Raw genomic sequence first — 18,244 nt, forward strand, 5'->3', positions numbered from 1 at the left:
CCAAGTGAATGCATCCATGTTACCTCACTCAGGTTAAAAGGTAGACTACTAGCATCTTGTGTATCTTTAAATTACTTTAATGATAAACAGTAGGACCACCCTGGTAGTCTTCCTCTCTCTGGTTCATTCTCTTTCCTCCCATACAAATGGTGCAAAGATCACGGCCAGAGGTAACTGCCATTCCTAGAAGGTTCAGCAGACTGGAGTATCAGGGGAAAGGAAATATGGAATAGGAGGCTCACTGGTCATAACCACCACTCTGTTAGGTTTCAAGAGAAAAGGGTAAAAAGAATTTTAGAGATCCGTCTATAACTCGGTCCAAATAGGCATTCCAAGCAGAAGCCCCAGGTGAGTATAAGGAGAATGTGTAGCCGAGGTTTCCCAGCATGTGGGATCATACAGTTATGGTGGTGGGCAACAACCAGGCAGGATTTCATAAGCAGGAATTCTGGTCTCCTTTGACAGAACTAACAGAACAAACCTTAGAGATATTTTAGTCCAATTCTGTAAGTTGACAAAAAAGGAAGGTGAGGACCTGAGAGAATGTAAGTATGCATTAGCTCCTGTTCCAGTTACCTATTACTGCATAAGCAATCACCCAAAAAACTCAGTAGCTTCAAACAACAACCATCCTTTGCAACTATGTGTGGAGATGGATGTTAACTAGACTTACTGCAGTGATCATTTCAGAGGATAAACAAATATAAAATCATTATGTTGTATGCCTGAAACTAATGTAATGTAATATGTCATTATATCTCAATTAAAAAAAAACAAAAAACGAAAGAAACAACCACCACCATTTATTGTCTCTCCCAGTTCTGGGGTTGATGGGGCTCAGCTGAGGTTATCACTCAGGGTTCCTTGTGTAGCTGCAGCCAGATGGTTGAGGCAGGGGTTACCCGGACGGCTTCTTCACTCACGTCTGATGGCTGTTCCTGAGCGTGGCTGGGGCCTCAGCTGGGGCTATCAGCCAGAATGCTACGACTCAGGGCCTCTTCAAGTGGCCTGGCCTTCCTCACAGAATGGGGACAGGCAGAAGGTGCATCCCCTTTTATAAGCCCACTCCTTAAGTCTGTGTGTACAGTACCAATTAAGCTGTAGTCACAGACCCACCCAGATTCAAGGCCAGGGCAGTGGGGCACAGAGACACACACACATACCACAACTCTCCATGGGAGGAGTATCAACATCACGCTGTAAGAAGAGAATGTGGAGATCTTGTTGCAACCATGTGGAATACACGCTTTGCACAGATGCCCTTCCTACAGGGTTCCTCCCTGCAAACCTTATCGTGGCACTTATCACACTGTGGGAAACTGTCTGCTTATTTCTGACACTACGTGAGCTCCACTACAGCATAAGCTCCTTAGGAGGAGTAACTGGATCATTAGAGTAATCTTCGTGCTCCTGGCATTTAGCAGGTGCTTAAAAAATTATCTAATGAATCAATGAACAAACAAAAAATCTGGACTTAAAGAAATATTTTGAAATGTTTCTAAAGAATCTATAAAAGTTCCTGTATCAAAATCTCTCAGGCTGGATCAACTTAAGACCATCAGCTTGGAGAACTGTTACTACCTGTAAGTTTTGTTAACAACATATACTCATCTTTAACTACCCTATCTTTAGGTAAATAATCTATCTCTAGGTAACTAGTCTATCTCTAGGTAACTAACCTATCTCTGGGTAACTAATCTATCTGTGGGTAACTAGTCTATCTCTAGGTAGCTAATCTATCTCTGGGTAGGGTAATCTATCTCTGGGTAATGAATCTATCTCTGGGTAACTAATCTATCTCTAGGTAACTAATCTATCTTTGCTACTAACTCAAACATATCCAACAGCTTAAAATGTATCAGCAACACAAAATGCTCATCTTAACATATATTCAGAATAACTTGTGGATTTCTTATTTTCCCCTCAAAATTGGTGGGATATTTTATGACAAGCGCCCTTAAAAGGAAATTTACGTATAACACCAATGTTGCTACATATGCCATAGGAAACAGTTTAAAACTACTCCAAGAACTCAGGGCACTTAAGTGCAAATATACAATTTTAAAGTATTTTTATTCATAAATTATATATTTTTGTATCATGTTATTGGATATAGGTCATTCAAACCTAAATTATCACTAATTTAACTAATAATTTAACTAATTTAACTAACTAATTTAACTAACTAATTTAACTAATTAAAAGTTAATTAGTTAACTTTTCTTTTTCTTGTCAGCAAAGAAAACCAAGATGAAATAAAATTATATAAAAACTTGAAAATTAGTTAAGCTGTTCCCTGGCCTAACAAGGCACACATGTGTATTCACGGCACTAAAGTGCTTGTCTTAAGAATGCTGTGCATTGCAGTACACAATCCTTCCAACTTCACTACTGTCCCAAATATCGTCAGGCAGTCCTTTATTGGTTGAGACACTGGGCATAATTCTGTTTTGATCACTTTCCTCACAAAGCAGCATCAACCATTAACTCTGCAAACAAGGACTGATGCTCACGAGCAGGACTTACCAATTAATATCTGACCACTCTTCATAGCAGATCCTCCTGGCAGCAGGCCATGGACCACAAGCTTCTCTCCACTGCCCTGTTTTCCACTTCTTCTCCAGCTCCACTTGGTCTGATGGATAATCCCAATCAGTACTTCCAGAAGCTTGAGCTGCTCTTTGGCTTTGGTGACGGTTAGCTTTTTGGGGTTCACGTAAACGTTCACGTCTTTGTACCGCTGTTGGACAACAACTCCTGTTTTCTGATTGGACTGATGCTTTAGAATGGATACTGGCCCACTGGCATTGCTATTTTTTTTATTATAGCGCTTGGGTAAAAGTTTTTTACTTTTTAAAATCTTGGTAAACCGCCTGAGTTTGGGTTCATACTTTTTTCCTTCTTTGTAATCATCCTCTTCAATAATAATCTCGTTTTCGCTGAACCTGACATGGTTCACAGTAGGTGTCTCAGGAAGAAGGCTTTCTTCTTCATCCTCACTCAACTCCAAATAAAATAGCTCTCCATTCTTCTGCACACTGTCCAGCCATTCAGGCTCCAGGTCACTGTGAAAAAGAGAAAAGATAATCTAAATCGCAGCCAAACATGGGAAAAACAGTTATGCCTTTCCGGCAGGCGGGTGAGGGTAGGGGTTGGGGTGCGGGGAGACGGGAAGGGTGAAAGTTCTTTGATTATTTCAGAGTCTCCTCACTGATTCTAATTTATTGTGAGCATCAACATTATTTCCTGTAGAATAGTTTTTGTAGAGCCTTGAAGAACTGGGGTTGGAGGAGATGGAATCAAAATGGCATAGTGATAGAAAAGAAAACAAATTAAAAAAGAGATGGCCCCCTTCTAGAATCTAAGGTTCTATTTTGTTTTTTAAATTTAATTCAGTCCCTGTGTGGTTACTGTTCACTTTAGACAATTTCACTGGACAATGATTTACATTAGTAGATGATTATACAATTATATCCACAGATGTGAGACATTCAGAAATTGCACATAAAAACATCCTATTTGCAAAGAAATTATTCAGCATGGCTGACACGTTAAAACAAAAGTGAAAGCCTACCAGTATTAAAAGACTTTGTTTATATAATAAGTTTTCAAAAAAGGAACATTCACCCACCATGAACTAAAATCTTTGCTGAAAACAACTAGTTTGTAATCACAGTTAATAATAATCACTTCTGTAGCCTATAATTTCATAAAATTCCTTTTAATGAATAATTGTAGTAAGAAGAGTAAACCACACATGACATGATTCATCATGTGATTTTTAACTGGGAAATAGGCCATTGAAAAAAACAAAATTATTATTATTAAAATGATTCAAAGAGCATTAAAAAACAAAAATACCCATCTTAGGGTAACAGACCTAACCACAAACTCTACCCTGTTCAATGTTACGAACAGTTTACCTTTCAAACTGCTATTCTTTAAAGCAAAACTGGTTACAGTGGAAGAACTAACACGTGGAGAGACTTTTCAGAAACATGAGCTGTAATATCCTGGCACGTTATAATTTGTGTTCTAATCATTCAATCAGTTAGAAGACATCTGTTTTCTGCAGTGTTTATTAGCAATCCTGGTTCTTTTAACTTAAAAGTCAAGTGTGTCTTTCTAAATACTGTGAAAATTCATCCAAAAAATGCACTATTCTATTAATCAGAAACTAACCACTATGCTGGTCTGTAGTTGGTAATTAACATAGAATTTTTCAACTATATATGAATGGTTAAAAAAAAAGGCATAACTATCCCCAGATATCAAAACTAACATTTCTTTGGCACTTGCTGGTTCCCAGTGTGTGGCATCATTTTAGGCACTTAGCACCACTTACTGTGGATTATTCACCATTATCAGTTGTTTTGACTATATCTGTCTGTACCTGCAGAAATCAGTATTTAATATCTCTGTAGTTTTACTCTGATGAGTCTAAATAACTGTGTCCTCACCATAAAAAATTTAGATAACAATGTACCGTAATCTAAAATGGCACAGGGACTTCCCTGGTGGTCCAGTGGTTAAGAATCCGTCTTGTAATGCAGGGGACGCTGGTTCGATCCCTGGTCAGGGAACTAAGGTCCCACATGCCACAGGGCAACTAAGCCCGCACGCCACAGCTAGAGAGACCGTGTACCACAACTACAGAGCCCACATGCCCTGGAGCCCGCATGCTACAACTAGAGAGAAGCCCACACAGTGCAAGGAAGAGCCTGCGCATTGCAACAAAAAATCCCGCCTGTCACAACTAAGACCCGACGCAGCCAAAAGATAAATTAATCAATTATTTAAAAAATAAAATAAAATGGCACAATGAAAATATCATAATTAAACACAATTACTTATGAAGATATATATTAATTAGAAAAATGAATGAAATTTACTTGCTTTATAATCTCACCCTTTTAATATGGTCTGTTGTTCGTATGAGAGATATGTGACGCCAAAGAAACATTTTTCCCTCTCTGCTAAACATGAAGATGGTTCACCTAATTCTCTAAAATTTGGAATTTATACTTTTTTTTTTTTTTTTTTGGGTAGTGTGGTGTGGCACGCAGGATCTTAGCTCCCCACCAGGGATCAAACCCGGGCCCCCTGCAGTGGAAGTGCAGAGTCTTAACCACTGGACACCAGGGAAGTCACTTATTCTCTAAAATATGAATGCGAAACCACTTTTTGGTTATGCTTTAAAGATCCCTGCAGGTGGAGGTGCCACAGGGGGTGGCATTCAGTTGTAGAACAAATAAACAGTGCCAGGCATGGTGGACAGTACTGGAATTACAAAGATGAAAACCTCAGTTCCTTCCCTTGTCTAGTGGGGAAGAGAAACTGAGAAGGAATTCATGACAATACACATGGTAGGTGCAAAAGAGAGGTCATCCAGCTTAGCCTGGGGTTGAGGATGAGGTCAAGGGAGACTTTCTGGTAGAGGAGACCCCAGAGGTGAGTTTTAAAGCAACAAGTGTCTGGGGAGGAGGGCTTGGGGAGCTGAGGGGGAAGACAAGAAGAGAATCCCAAGCAGAAGTACCAGCACAAGCAAAGGCCTTGAGGGGTAGTCCCCATGGCCTATGTGGATAACTAAAGCTAGTCTGCGGTTGCCAGAGTGGAGGTGGTGAGGTGGGGAATGACAGGAGAAGTCTAATTTTGCAAGTTGTAATTTTGCAAGCCCTTCTGGACCCTGGCAAAGGGTTTGGGTTTTGTTGTGTAGGTAAGAGAGTATCAATGAAGAGTTTTAGGTAGAGGGGTTTACATGTTAGAAATCGCTGAATAGATCTACTTTGACAGGACAATAGAAGAAGGAATTGAGGTAGACAAGATTCAAGATAAGAGGCCAGGGGCTGCCCTGGTGGCGCAGTGGTTGAGAATCCGCCTGCCAATTCCGGGGACACAGGTTTGTGCCCTGGTCAGGGAAGGTCCCACACGTCGCGGAGCAATTAAGTCCGTGGGCCACAACTACTGAAGCCCGCGCGCCTAGAGCCCATGCTTCACAACAAGAGAAGCCACCACAATGAGAAGCCTGCGCACAACTAAGAGTAGCTCCCGCTGGCCGCAACTAGAGAAAGCCCATGCAGCAACGAAGACCCAACTCAGCCAAAAAGAAATAAATTAATTAATTAAAAAAAAAAAGATAAGAGGCCATTTAGGGGGCTGTTTCCGTAGTCCAAGCAAAGATGATAACTAAGGCAATTGTAGAGGAAATGGAAAGTAGGAAAAACATTTGAGAAATGCTTGAAAATCACCAGGACGTTGAGACTGATTAGACGCGATGATGAGGGAGACGAAAGAACTGGTGTTGATTAGATTTCTAGTTGGTGACTGTACTTTCATGTACACATAAGCACAGACTCATTTTATATAAATGGGCACGTAATTATCATACATGTCCTTCTCCCTTCCTACCTTTCACTGACAAGTTAAAAATCTGTGTTCTAAACAACAAGGTCCTGCTGTATAGCACAGGGAACTACTGATGTATTCAATATCCTGTGATAAAGCATAATGGAAAAGAATATGAAAAACAATACAGATATATATGTATAACTGAATCACTTTGCTGTATACCAAAAACAAACATTGTAAATCAACTATACTTCAATAAAAAAAAATTTTTAATCTGTGTTCTTATAATCATATAAAACATATATAGGGTTATTTGTTACTGTTTGTTTTGAAAAAGTGAGTGGAATCTATACATACACACACACACCCCTTTATCATTTATCACTAAAAAAACAATTTAAAAACCTCTAATGGCTACATTAAGGGATGTAGCACATTTGGTCACCTAATGATAAGCTTTGTGTTCACTTTTTTTTGCCCCTATGGACAACAATACAGTAACCATTCTTTTTTTTTTTGTGGTACGCGGGCCTCTCACTGCTGTGGCCTCTCCCGTTGCGGAGCACAGGCTCCGGACGCGCAGGCTCAGTGGCCATGGCTCACGGGCCTAGCCGCTCCGCAGCATGTGGGATCTTGGCGGACCGGGGCACAAACCCGTGTCCCCTGCATCAGCAGGCAGACTCTCAACCACTGCGCCACCAGGGAAGCCCAGTAACCATTCTTTTATGTAGGGGGATAGAGAGATAGATAGATAGATAGGTAGGTGTCTTTACCCTAAGACTATACCAATTCACATTTCCACCAGCAATGACTGAGATCCACTTTCTTAAGCTCTATATTTAAAAAATATTTCACTTGAAGCAGAAGAAATTTTTTTAAAAAGGGAGAAGTTAAAAGAAGGGAGAAAAGAGACAGGAATAAAGACAAGGAAATGAACATAGGAAACTGTAAAAGAAGACAAAACATATAGTAAAAAGAAAATGACCTGAGAGGTCACAGACCTTGGTTCAAACACTGTTCTATTGAGATTTTCACTTTTCTAAGCTTTAGGTTTCCTTTTCCAGAAAACAGATTATAGCTACCTCACAGGGCTGTTATCAACAGCAAATAAAATAATGTGCCTGGCATGGTAAAGGCCAAATAAATGACAGTTCCCATCCTCTTGTACCACAGTCAGAACTGGAGAGAAACTTACCCCTTTATTAGATATAGCTCCTGTACTTCTGCACTTTTCCAACCCCTAGCAATAAATGAAGATGCCTCCAATGATCTCTACTAGATTCCAGGCTAAGTGCTGGTAACATATGAACCAAAACTAGATACTGCCTTTAAGGCCACAGTTCAGGATTCCCAAAAGGTTCCTTATTCCTACTACAGGTGATTACTTCCTCTTTAGAAAAACATCAAGAGCATAACTGATTAACGTATCAGAAAGTTTAACAGAGGTGGAACGACTGTACTCTCAAACTAGTTCTAGAATGGAGGGGGTGTATTAAAAACAACAATAAAACAAAACCGCCAACTTTTCATTGTAACTATTTATTAATAATGAAATTAATATTATATATAGACACTCTTCACTCCAGGAGATGGAGCTTAATCTTTCCTCCTCTTTAGTGTAGACTGGACTCAGTGACATGCTTTCAAAGAACTGAGTATGGAAAATGAAAAACTGCGACTTCACAGTGAAGAAACCTGGCAGACATCACCTTAACCAAGTGATCAAGGTTATGAAAAACAAGGAAGGACTGAGAAACTACTGCAGACCAGAGGAGACTTAAGGAGACGTGATGACTAAATGCCATATGATACCCTGGATTGGATCCGGGAACAGAAAAAGTTCATAAGTAGGGGAATGGTGAAATCTGAATAAAGTCTAGAGTTTAGTTAACAGTACTATACTAATGTTAATTTCTTAGTTTTAAAAAATGTACCCTATTTGTGTAAAAGGTTAACATCAGAGAAAAACTGGGTGAAGAATTTACAGGAATTCTCTGTACTATCTTTTCAACTTTTCTGTAAATCTAAATTTATTCCAAAATAAAATATTTTTTAAAGTTTTTTTTTTAATTAATTAATTTATTTATTTTTGGCTGCGTTGGGTCTTCATTGCTTCTCGTGGGCTTTCTCTAGTTGCGGCGAGCAGGGGTTACTCTTTGTTGCAGCGTGCAGGCTTCTCCTTGTGGTGGCTTCTCCTGTTGTGGAGCATGGGCTCTAGGCACGTGAGCGTCAGTAGTTGTGGCATGTGGGCTCAGTAGTTGTGGTGTACAGGCTTAGTTGCTCTGCTGCATGTGGGATCTTCCCGGACCAGGGCTCAAACCCTTGTCCCCTGCATTGGCAGGCAGATTCTTAACCACTGCACCACCAGGGAAGTCTAAAATATTTATCTTTAAAAAGGAATTAAATCTAGCAGTTTTAATTAAGATTTTTATAATACATGGGTTACATTAATCAATATTAATATAAATATTCTTTCATTTTTTTCTGAGAGCCTATGGTGCAAGCTGCAAAGCTGTCATTGTGCAAATGTCTTTCAATGAGACTTTTATTTTGTTCATTCTACTTTGCTCTAAACAGAAATAACTATATATTTATAGTCTGCCTGCAAAGTTTGACTGCACTTTAATTGGTTTCAAGGCCCTAAATAATGTGGTAAATGTGACCACAGTCCTTCTTACCAAAGAAAAACTTGCTAATTTGCAAATAAACAAGTTCACTTACATAAGCTCTAACAGTATATTAAAGAAAATGAACTTCAGATAATGCTTTTAATTTTCTCAATTACTCAGGTGTTTCAAATTTCTATGTTGATACTAAATCTTTTTTTCTTCTTCTAAGTTACTGAATCTCTCAGGTCCTTAGTTGCGTTAATGTCAGCATTTTTCACCAAATGAAGTAGTATCACAATTTCCTTGGCCACCACAAGAAAGAACATTAACAAAATAGCCAGCCCTCATGGCACATTTCCTTAAGGAAAACAGACTTTTGCTACCACTTCAAACCTGTTACAATACTTTTTTGTTTCTTTTTTTTCGTTTTAGTGGGGAAAGCACAATGTGCTTTACGAAAGTGGCCAACACATGTAGTTACATAGTTATATAATGCTAATAGGTACAGCAAGACAATCCTAGGTACAGAGACAGACCACACAAGATAAAAACACCACGACAAATTATCATGGATTCTATCTGGGGCTTGTTCAGTAAGTACGGGTCTGCCTAATGCTTTTCTATGTTTTCATTTCTGTGTTCTGTCTACCAGCAATATCTAATTTTCATCCCCGAAGTCTTTTGATTGGTTTCTAAAAGGAAACCATGATTTTAAGGGTTAAAATCTATGCTAGCTATTTTAGCAGCTTGAGGAGGTGGGGAACCTAGTGGGAGCTGATGATGCTGCTTCTAGCCTAGCCAGTTACCACTGGAACAAATGTGGAGCATGTCAGAGAAGAAGGGATCAGCCAGTGAACTACTAACTGTGTAGTCAATGCATGAAATAAATTTTTACATCAGGAACACATCTCCACTAGAACTATGCTAATAATGACCCCATTCCCTACCCCAGCCCTTCTGCTAAATAGGGTATGTCTACACATCACTAAGTTAAGGATACGATCTAACTCTGGTAGAACTGATATCAAAGACCAGCAAATCATTTTTTGATAGGGCTTTATTGTGCTTTTAAAAAGATGTCAGGTGGACACAGAGCTCATCACCTAGCTGAAATGCAAGTGACAAAAGTGAGGAATGAAAACTGCTATTGGAGAAATTAAGTCTAAGAGGGATCAAATAAGGTCCTACGAGAAGGTGGCACTTAAATGAAAACTTGAATGATTGTGACAAGCAGAGATAGGAAGAAAAGGTGTTTCAAACAGAGAACAAAGTATCAATAGGTATAAGTGTAGGTATGAAAGAGAATGTTAGGAATGAGAATGGGTGAGTATTTCAGTGTAGTAATATTATGAACTGAATGTTTATGTTCCCCCAGAATTTATATGTTGAAACATTTCCATCCAATGGGATGGTGTTAGGAGGTGGGGCCCTTGGGAAGTAATTAGAATTGGATGCCATCATAAGGGTGCAGCCCTCACAAACGGGATTAGTGCCCTTATGAGACACAGGGAACTTGCTTCTCCTCTCTGCTATGTGAGAATAGAATGAGAACTTGCAGTCTGCAACCTGGAAGAGGGCCCTTACCAGAACCTGACCATGCTGATATCCTGATCTTGGACTTACAGCCTCCAGAACTGTGAGAAATACATTTCTATGGTTTATAAGCCACCCAGTCTAGGTTTTTTTTTTTTTTTTTTGGCCACACCACATGTCTCATGGGATCTTAGTTCCCTAACCACGGATCAAACCCATGCCCCCTGCAATGGAAGTGCAGAGTCCTAACCACTGGACAGCCAGGGAATTAATTCCCTAGGATGTTTTTTAAATAGTGGCCAGAGCTAAGACAAACAGGAATACAGGTGACTTAAAGGAAGATCATCAAAGATGAGATCAGATAGGCTAGGGACAGACCTAAAAGAGCTTTAAAAAGCATTGTAAGGAATCTGGAGTTTATTTGGGAGGCCATCAAGCTTTTGAGTAGAAAAATGATTTAAAAGACTTTTCTTTTTTTAGAGCAGTTTCAGGTTCACAGCAAAACTGAGCAGAAGGTAGAGTGACTTCCCATATACTCCTTGGCCCCGCACTTGTATGGCCTCCTCCATTATCAACATCCCTCACGAGAGTGGTACATTTGTTACAATCGATGAACCTACATTGACACAACATAGTCACCTCAAATCCACAACTTACATTATGGTTTACTCTCATGGTGTACAATCTATGGGTTTGGACAAATGTATAATGACATGTATCATCCACCATTATAGAATAATTATAGTATCATACAGATACATACAGTATCTGTATAGTATTATACAGATACTATATGATATTATAGTATCATATAGTAACATACAGTTCCACTGCCCTAACACAATTGTCCTAATATTTTAAATTTTGAAATAAAAGTCAAAATAGATGAAGGCCCATCAAGTTTCCCAGTACCAGGAAGATAGTTTTCGTGTTAAAGAAAAGCATGTCTTTTCTAGGTCATCTACACAAAGACTTCATTTCCAAAGAAGTAGAAATGCTTACATATTCAGCCTTTATTTTCTCTTTAAGTACTTGCCCCTTAGTATATAGGAGTCTTGAGACATCTTGTAAAACAGTAAATTATAACCAAGAATTCTCCTAATTCTGAATCCCTCAAGACCAGAGAAAACTTGATGAAATGAAAATGTTAACACTTTCAGGTTGTCTGACTCCTACTCTTAATCTAGTACTTATTACTCTGTACTAGGATGCCTCTCATAATAATCTGTTGAAAAAATTATTCTGACACTGTAAATGTGCTATGAATACTAACAGAATTAGTCTCATTTTCAAAAGTCTCAGTTATTTCAGGCTACATTATAAAGACATTCCATTGTAATTGAAGTGGTTGAATTCTCTGAATAACACAGTCATCAGCAAACAAACCTGAAGTATTACTGTTAGTTTTTAAATCTCAGCCTTCTCCTCCTGATCACAGGGATGACCTGGTTAAGCACATGGATATTTACTTCATTTTAGTTAGTTTCACTGGTAATATTCATGCATGTGTTTAATTCTATTTTTGATACAAACTGCCACATTATATCTTTTTGTAGTAGGTTCTCTAAGAGAAAAATTATTTTAGAAAGCAAACTCTGGCAGCTGAATGGGAGAAAGACTGAAAACAGGAGAAATTAGAGGCACCCAAACCAGTTAGACAACTGGTGTATGGGAGACGCAAGCCCTTTAAGTAAGGCAGTGCCTGTGAGAAGCAGGAGGAGGGGGTGGGGTGGATATCAGAAAAGCAAGTCAACAGGACTGGAGACTTACTAGATCTGAGGACCTGAGTAAGAAGAGAGTGAGGTCAGCAAATGAGATGGGCAACACTAGAGGAGAAACAAGGCAGACAATGAATTCTCTTCAAACATGCTGAGCTGGAAGCATACAGAGATGCTGGCAGAGAATTACCATGTCTCATCATAAACCTAGTTACATACTATTTGACTTTTTAATCTATATAATTTGATAAAAGAAAAATTAAATTAAAAGGAAAAAGTCAAGGTTCAGAGCAGGAGAGGAAAAGGAAAATATTATACTAAATTGATATTAATATATTGCATCACAACTTTGAATGAAATATTTTTATTCTTCGAGTAGCACATTCCCAAGTTAAAACCCAAGAAAAAGATAAATTTTGATATATCCATGGAATCCAGTTCAGAAATAAAAAGGTAAGAACTACATCTAGGCAACAACATGAATGAGTCTCAAAATAATTATGCTGAATAATCACAAAGAAAAAAAAATAATTATGCTGAATCCTATTTAGAAATAAAAAGGAAATCCTATTCAGAAATAAATGGAAACCTATTCAAAAATAAATCCTACTCAGAAATAAAAACGAACGAACAACATATAGGCAACAAAATGAATGGTCTCAAAATAATTATGCTGATTTAAAGAAGCCAGACAAAAAAGGGAGTCCATACTACATACCTCCATTTTTATAAGACTCTAGAAAACACAAACTCAGCTATCATTACAGAAAGCAGATTAGGGGTTATAAACAGTGAGGCAGGCATGAGTAGTATGAGGGAGGCACACGGGGAAACTTTTGGACGAGATGGATATGTTCATTATCTTGACAGATATATACATGTCAAAACTTATCAAAGCTTAACCGTACACTTCAAATATGTACAGTTTATTGTATGTCAATTATACTTCAGTAAAGTTGTTAAAAAAACCCAGAAAAAAAACCTTAAAGGACGTATTTTCCTTCTTCTCCAGTCATTCTTCTTATTGTCAGTGGAAGCTCCTTAGCATTTTATAGCTAAATTCTCTTTTCAAAGTATTCTTTTTTTCTCTCCATCAGTCAAGGCTTTAAAACTCACAACAATAAACAATTCACTCTGAAAAATCAAAAATTTAAGTCATAAAATGGATGACTTCGGCCAACATGAACCAATGTGGCTTCAGTGAGTTGGGTAATTGTAAACCAAAGCAAAGAAGGCATGGCATTATTGCAAGTAAATGTATGATTTCTGTTATTTCAACATTGAAACTAGTCAGGACTTCCCTAGTGGTGCCGTGGATAAGACTCCATGCTCCCAATGCAGGGGGCCCAGGTTCAATCCCTGGTTAAGGAACTAGATCCCTCATGCATGCCACAACAAGAGTTTGCACGCCACAACTAAAGAGCCCACACACCGCAACTAAGGAGCCCGAGAGTCGCAACTAAGGAGCCCACCTGCCTCAACTATGACCCGGTGCAACCAAATAAGTAAATAAATAATTTTTTTTTTTAATACTGAAACTAGTTAACAGTTTCCTCAACCCAACCCACCCTCCAGTATTACCTCTGAAGCTTCCACAGGAACTTGCCAATATGCCAGGTTAAGATGTACTGCACCAACCTAAAAATGTTCTCTCCTAAGTCTTAAACAACCCTATTAAAAGTACTATACCAGAATTACCCTAAAGACATTTTATCTAAAAAATGATAAACTTATTAATTCTATATTGACAATCACTTGCAGCTCAAACTGGTTTTCAGTTTCAAAGCATGCAAGAAACAATGATAATCTCCAGAAAGAATATGCAGAAATTAACTAGAACCCTGAAAGTTCAGGATACTTTATGTGAATCAATAAGTAGCATAACTTCTTTAATAACCTCCATGTAGGCAATGAAAGACAATAGGCAATTCATATCTCTTAGCTTTGATGAGAAAGCTTAGGTTCGCCTCCCTATACCTTGGATCCACATGTTCCAGTGTCCTGTCCATGCCGGGAAGCCCACCTTTTGCATTGGTGACGCTGCAGCTTAGGGAAGTAAATACCATAAGGAAGAAACAGAACAGAAGGCTACCTGGTCAGTGTATATCAACTCTCATGTCCTAAACACCAAGAAGCGACAGGCATAAAATCTGAATCTTGGTAGGGCTTGAAATACAGACCAGCCAAACAGTTTACAATCGAGATTTCCTGTACTTTTATTATTAGGATGATAAAGACACTGGAATATGTGGAGTGATCAGTGAATGACTGATATAGAAAGTTTAATGCCCATTTTTTTAAAAACTAAAATATTATATATATGTGTATATATATATATATATGCACACATGTATTCCAAATCACAAAATGCTTTGAAATAAGTTTTCTAACTCGAGTTCTCAGCTTGCTTATTTCCTAGAAAAAAGGACTAGCTCATTTATTCACTCATCAAAATCAATGCACCCCATTTGAAATCAGGTCTCTTAAATTTCTCCACTGACAACATTTGGCTGTGTGACCATGGGAATATTATAGATTCTCTCTGGGTTAAAAATGTGTGATTCTAAGATGTAGAGAAAGCAAGAATTTGAATCTCACACTGTCTATGGCTCCCATAGCAAGACCAAATAAGGTTCTACATAATCCACACTTCCTTCCAGCAGCCTTGCTTGATAGCCATGAATTTTGTAATTATTTTTTAAACGACCACAGTAGAAGATTGTACAAAGTATTTGATCCTTAAATTTGTTCAAGTCTTCCAGAATATAATCTGTCCTCATTAAGCCTCTAGAATATAATTAAGCAGCCATTAGTGATGGTTTTCTCCCTTGTGCTTTTAAAGATAATGATAAAAATGTTTTACATACCTATGGGTGAAAATAATTGCCAAGTAACTGATACTCCTAAATACACATTAAATACCTGTAACTGTTATTTCTAAATACACATAAAATGTCATCCTAAAAATGACTATATATGGCAGTCACTGATTGATGTTTTGGCACCAGAACCTTTTCAATGCTAGTCATTTCAAGCTACAGCTAATTACTTTGACTTTTCTAGTGCATAGCAGTAAGGGATAAATTCCTTCAAAACTGAAGTAGCATTGGGTACTGTGAATAAAAATAACTTTTTCATTATTTTTAGGGATAAGAAAGTAGAAAATAACACTTAGATATTCTGTATTTAAAAATTACATTATAACATAAAATAGAAAACAAGAAAACCATGGGAATGTATAGGAAAATACAGCAGAAATACCCCCCAAAATGCTGAGAGGTTGTTCTCGATGGTGAGGCTAGGGTGGATTTTCTTTCTTTTATATATATATTCATTTTTACAACCAGAAAAATCTACATAATTTAAATAGTTGACATAAAACGTGGAGGGTGTCACTTCACTCTAAACACTTAGGTTAAAGTCACAAAGATCATGACACCAAAGCAAGAAGACACTGCGACAGAACAGAATTTTATGAACATTCTAACAGATAGATACACTCTCATATATTACAGAATCCACCACAAAGAAGAGAACCTCCTCCTCTGAAAATCACAGAAGCCTAAAGTAACAAAGAATGGACAGTCATTTCGTCTCACATTATCACACAATTGAAACGTGGTGCAAATAAACCCCACTTATTATAGAACCTCAAACACTCGGTCTCTACCACGCCAACACTCTCGAATTCCCCCCAGCCCACGTGTACACTCTCGAGGCAGAAGGAATGGATTTAATTGTCCCTCTTCGAGAACCTTACTCATGATCGGTACTTGTAGAGGAGTATGAACCCGAGTCGCTGACCGGATCTTCAGGATCACAATCCTCATCTTCTTCTTGTGAGGAAGGGTCTCCAGGGAGTCCCTCTGGGCTCTGACGTGAACCGCACAACGCCGGAGACGCCATCAGCAGGGACGCAGCAGCTACAAGTAGGGTAATTCAAATCTCGCAGCTACTGCTTACCGGGGCCGCCATGTTGCCTCCGCTCGGGAAGGGGTAGGGGACACGTGACCACCAATCCTCAGCTTCAATTGGTGGCAGCTCAGGTTGCCAGGGAGACGAGGAAGCTTCCCTGAGAGAACCGAGAAGACTGAAAGGAGCCAAGGAACTCGAATTTCCAGGAGGGTATCCTGGAGGAATGGAAGAAGCTGAAACTTAACCATTTCCGCTCTCCTAAACACTCCTTTGGAGCAGCGTAACTTATTAAAACTGGCGGAGGCCCACTGTTTTGTTTTCTTGCAGTTTGCACTTTGTTTCTACGCTGAACAGCTGTCCAAAACCTTAGAGGCGCTCCGCCTGAGTTTCCCTTGAGGTAAAGAAAGCTACCCTTTACTTCTCCATACGCGCAAGGAATGGACGCCTTTAAGCAATGCCTTGTTGATGTAAATACGTGCCATTGTTTCTTTGGTTTTCTTATTGTTTCGCAGTGGCAAACATTTTAACAGTTCTCCCAAGCAGATGTTGTAGAGGTGCTTCAAACTGGTGCCCATATTGTGAAATCTATTGCGTGTTCATTTTCTAACTGAAATTTTATAATTTGATAAAGTGTTATCACAGAAGTTGGAAGTGTAAACAGATAAAATTTACCTGTCATTTGCGAATACCTACATCAAATATTTTTTGTAAGTACAAAATAATAGCTAGCATTTATTGAGATTCAGCCATTGTTCTAATTACTTGTTCTGTTCATATGTATATAAATATATAAACTAAATATCCCTATACTAAAATAAGGAAACTGAAACTTAGAGAGTTTATTCATCTTGTTAATGGTCACATGGCTAGCGGGCATCAAAGCCAACAGAGAACTGAACTTAAGTCATTAACCACTAGATTATATTTACTCTTCAGGACCCAGTAATTCAACTATTAGAGATATATTTTTAAGAAAATAAGGGATATGTGGGGCTTCCCTGGTGGCGCAGTGGTTGGGAGTCCGCCTGCCGATGCAGGGGACGCGGGTTCGTGCCCCGTGCCGCGGAGCGGCTGGGCTAGTGAGCCATGGCCACTGGGCCTGCGCGTCTAAAGGATATAAATAAAATTTATAAAATTTGTAAAAGTGATAAGCTGAAAGCAATCTAAATATTCAACAATAGGGGAAAAGTTAAATACACCTTTATGTATAAAGTATGATGAATATTATGATATGAATAGAAATGTTTTCAAAGAGTAATGCATGGGGAAATGTTCCTATTGTAGCAGGTAAGAGAAGGATATAATGTTATTTTATGATCTCAAAGGATGGGTGCTGGGGATTCAACTTAAACTACATGGGTAGATGGTAGAGACTGAAAGGTGAATGGGCAGCTTATAACATATAGTGTCCTATGATAAATACAGAGTTCTACTGGAATACCCAAAGGGAAACAAACTAGGGCATGTGGGGCCACAGCAGATTTCTTAGAGGAAGGCTTAACTTACGGGATATTATGTTCCAAACAGAGAAGAGTAGTGAAGATGAGTCACCCCATGGCCCAGAGAGATATATGCATGAAGAACTCAAAAGAACCTGGGCAGTAGCCATCAAATATTTAAACTTTCAAGCTGCAATTTAGTATCATTTGTCACATTAAACTACGTATTTGAATATCCTAAGTTTTACGGTTTTATTTGTATTAATTTCTAAATTTGCTTTTTTATAACTGTAAACTAGCTATTGAATTTTATTTTGTAGTTTATTTGTATTAATTTATAAAATTGTTTTTATCTTATATAAGAGCTATAAAGCACAGAGCTTATGCCTGTTTATTTAAAATTATAATAAAGTTTGTCATCCCTGGAAATCTGCAAGAGGGAAAAGAGAGGTCCATATACCACTCAAATTAGAGAACAGGGGACTAGTTCATAAATGGTAAAGGAGGTTCTTGAGGTGGCAGGAGGATATGGCTCCCTAGGAACAGATGGAGGGCTATGACCTTGCTTAACACCTCTTCCCTGAAGCTGATACCCAAAGGAGGGTGCCGGTGTGGATGCTGACTTGCCAGTTTCACTCAGGAAGCTGAGGCAGTCTCCATGTGATGGTGTTTATTTTCTCTG

The 18,244-nt window shown here is 38.5% G+C and overlaps 1 protein-coding gene across 4 annotated transcripts in view; it reads right to left on the reverse strand.

Moving 5' to 3' along the window:
• INTU (inturned planar cell polarity protein) overlaps nucleotides 1-18,244 on the reverse strand; it is an 81,588-nt gene that overhangs the window by 55,671 nt on the left and 7,673 nt on the right. For 2 of the 4 annotated variants that reach the window (XM_060298959.1, XM_030863893.2), the window contains exons 1-2: nucleotides 15,969-16,191; nucleotides 2,527-3,065 (exon numbers count right to left, since the gene is read on the reverse strand). In XM_060298959.1, coding sequence (XP_060154942.1) covers nucleotides 2,527-3,065; nucleotides 15,969-16,114 — 685 coding nt within the window. In that variant the 5' untranslated portion in view covers nucleotides 16,115-16,191. Of the gene's footprint in view, nucleotides 1-2,526; nucleotides 3,066-15,968; nucleotides 16,192-18,244 lie in introns of those variants that run through there. The other 2 variants (XM_030863894.2, XM_060298960.1) reach the window with 2 other exon arrangements.

Source organism: Globicephala melas, chromosome 5 (genome assembly GCF_963455315.2).
Source record: "Globicephala melas chromosome 5, mGloMel1.2, whole genome shotgun sequence".
Taxonomy (NCBI): Eukaryota; Metazoa; Chordata; class Mammalia; order Artiodactyla; family Delphinidae; genus Globicephala; species Globicephala melas.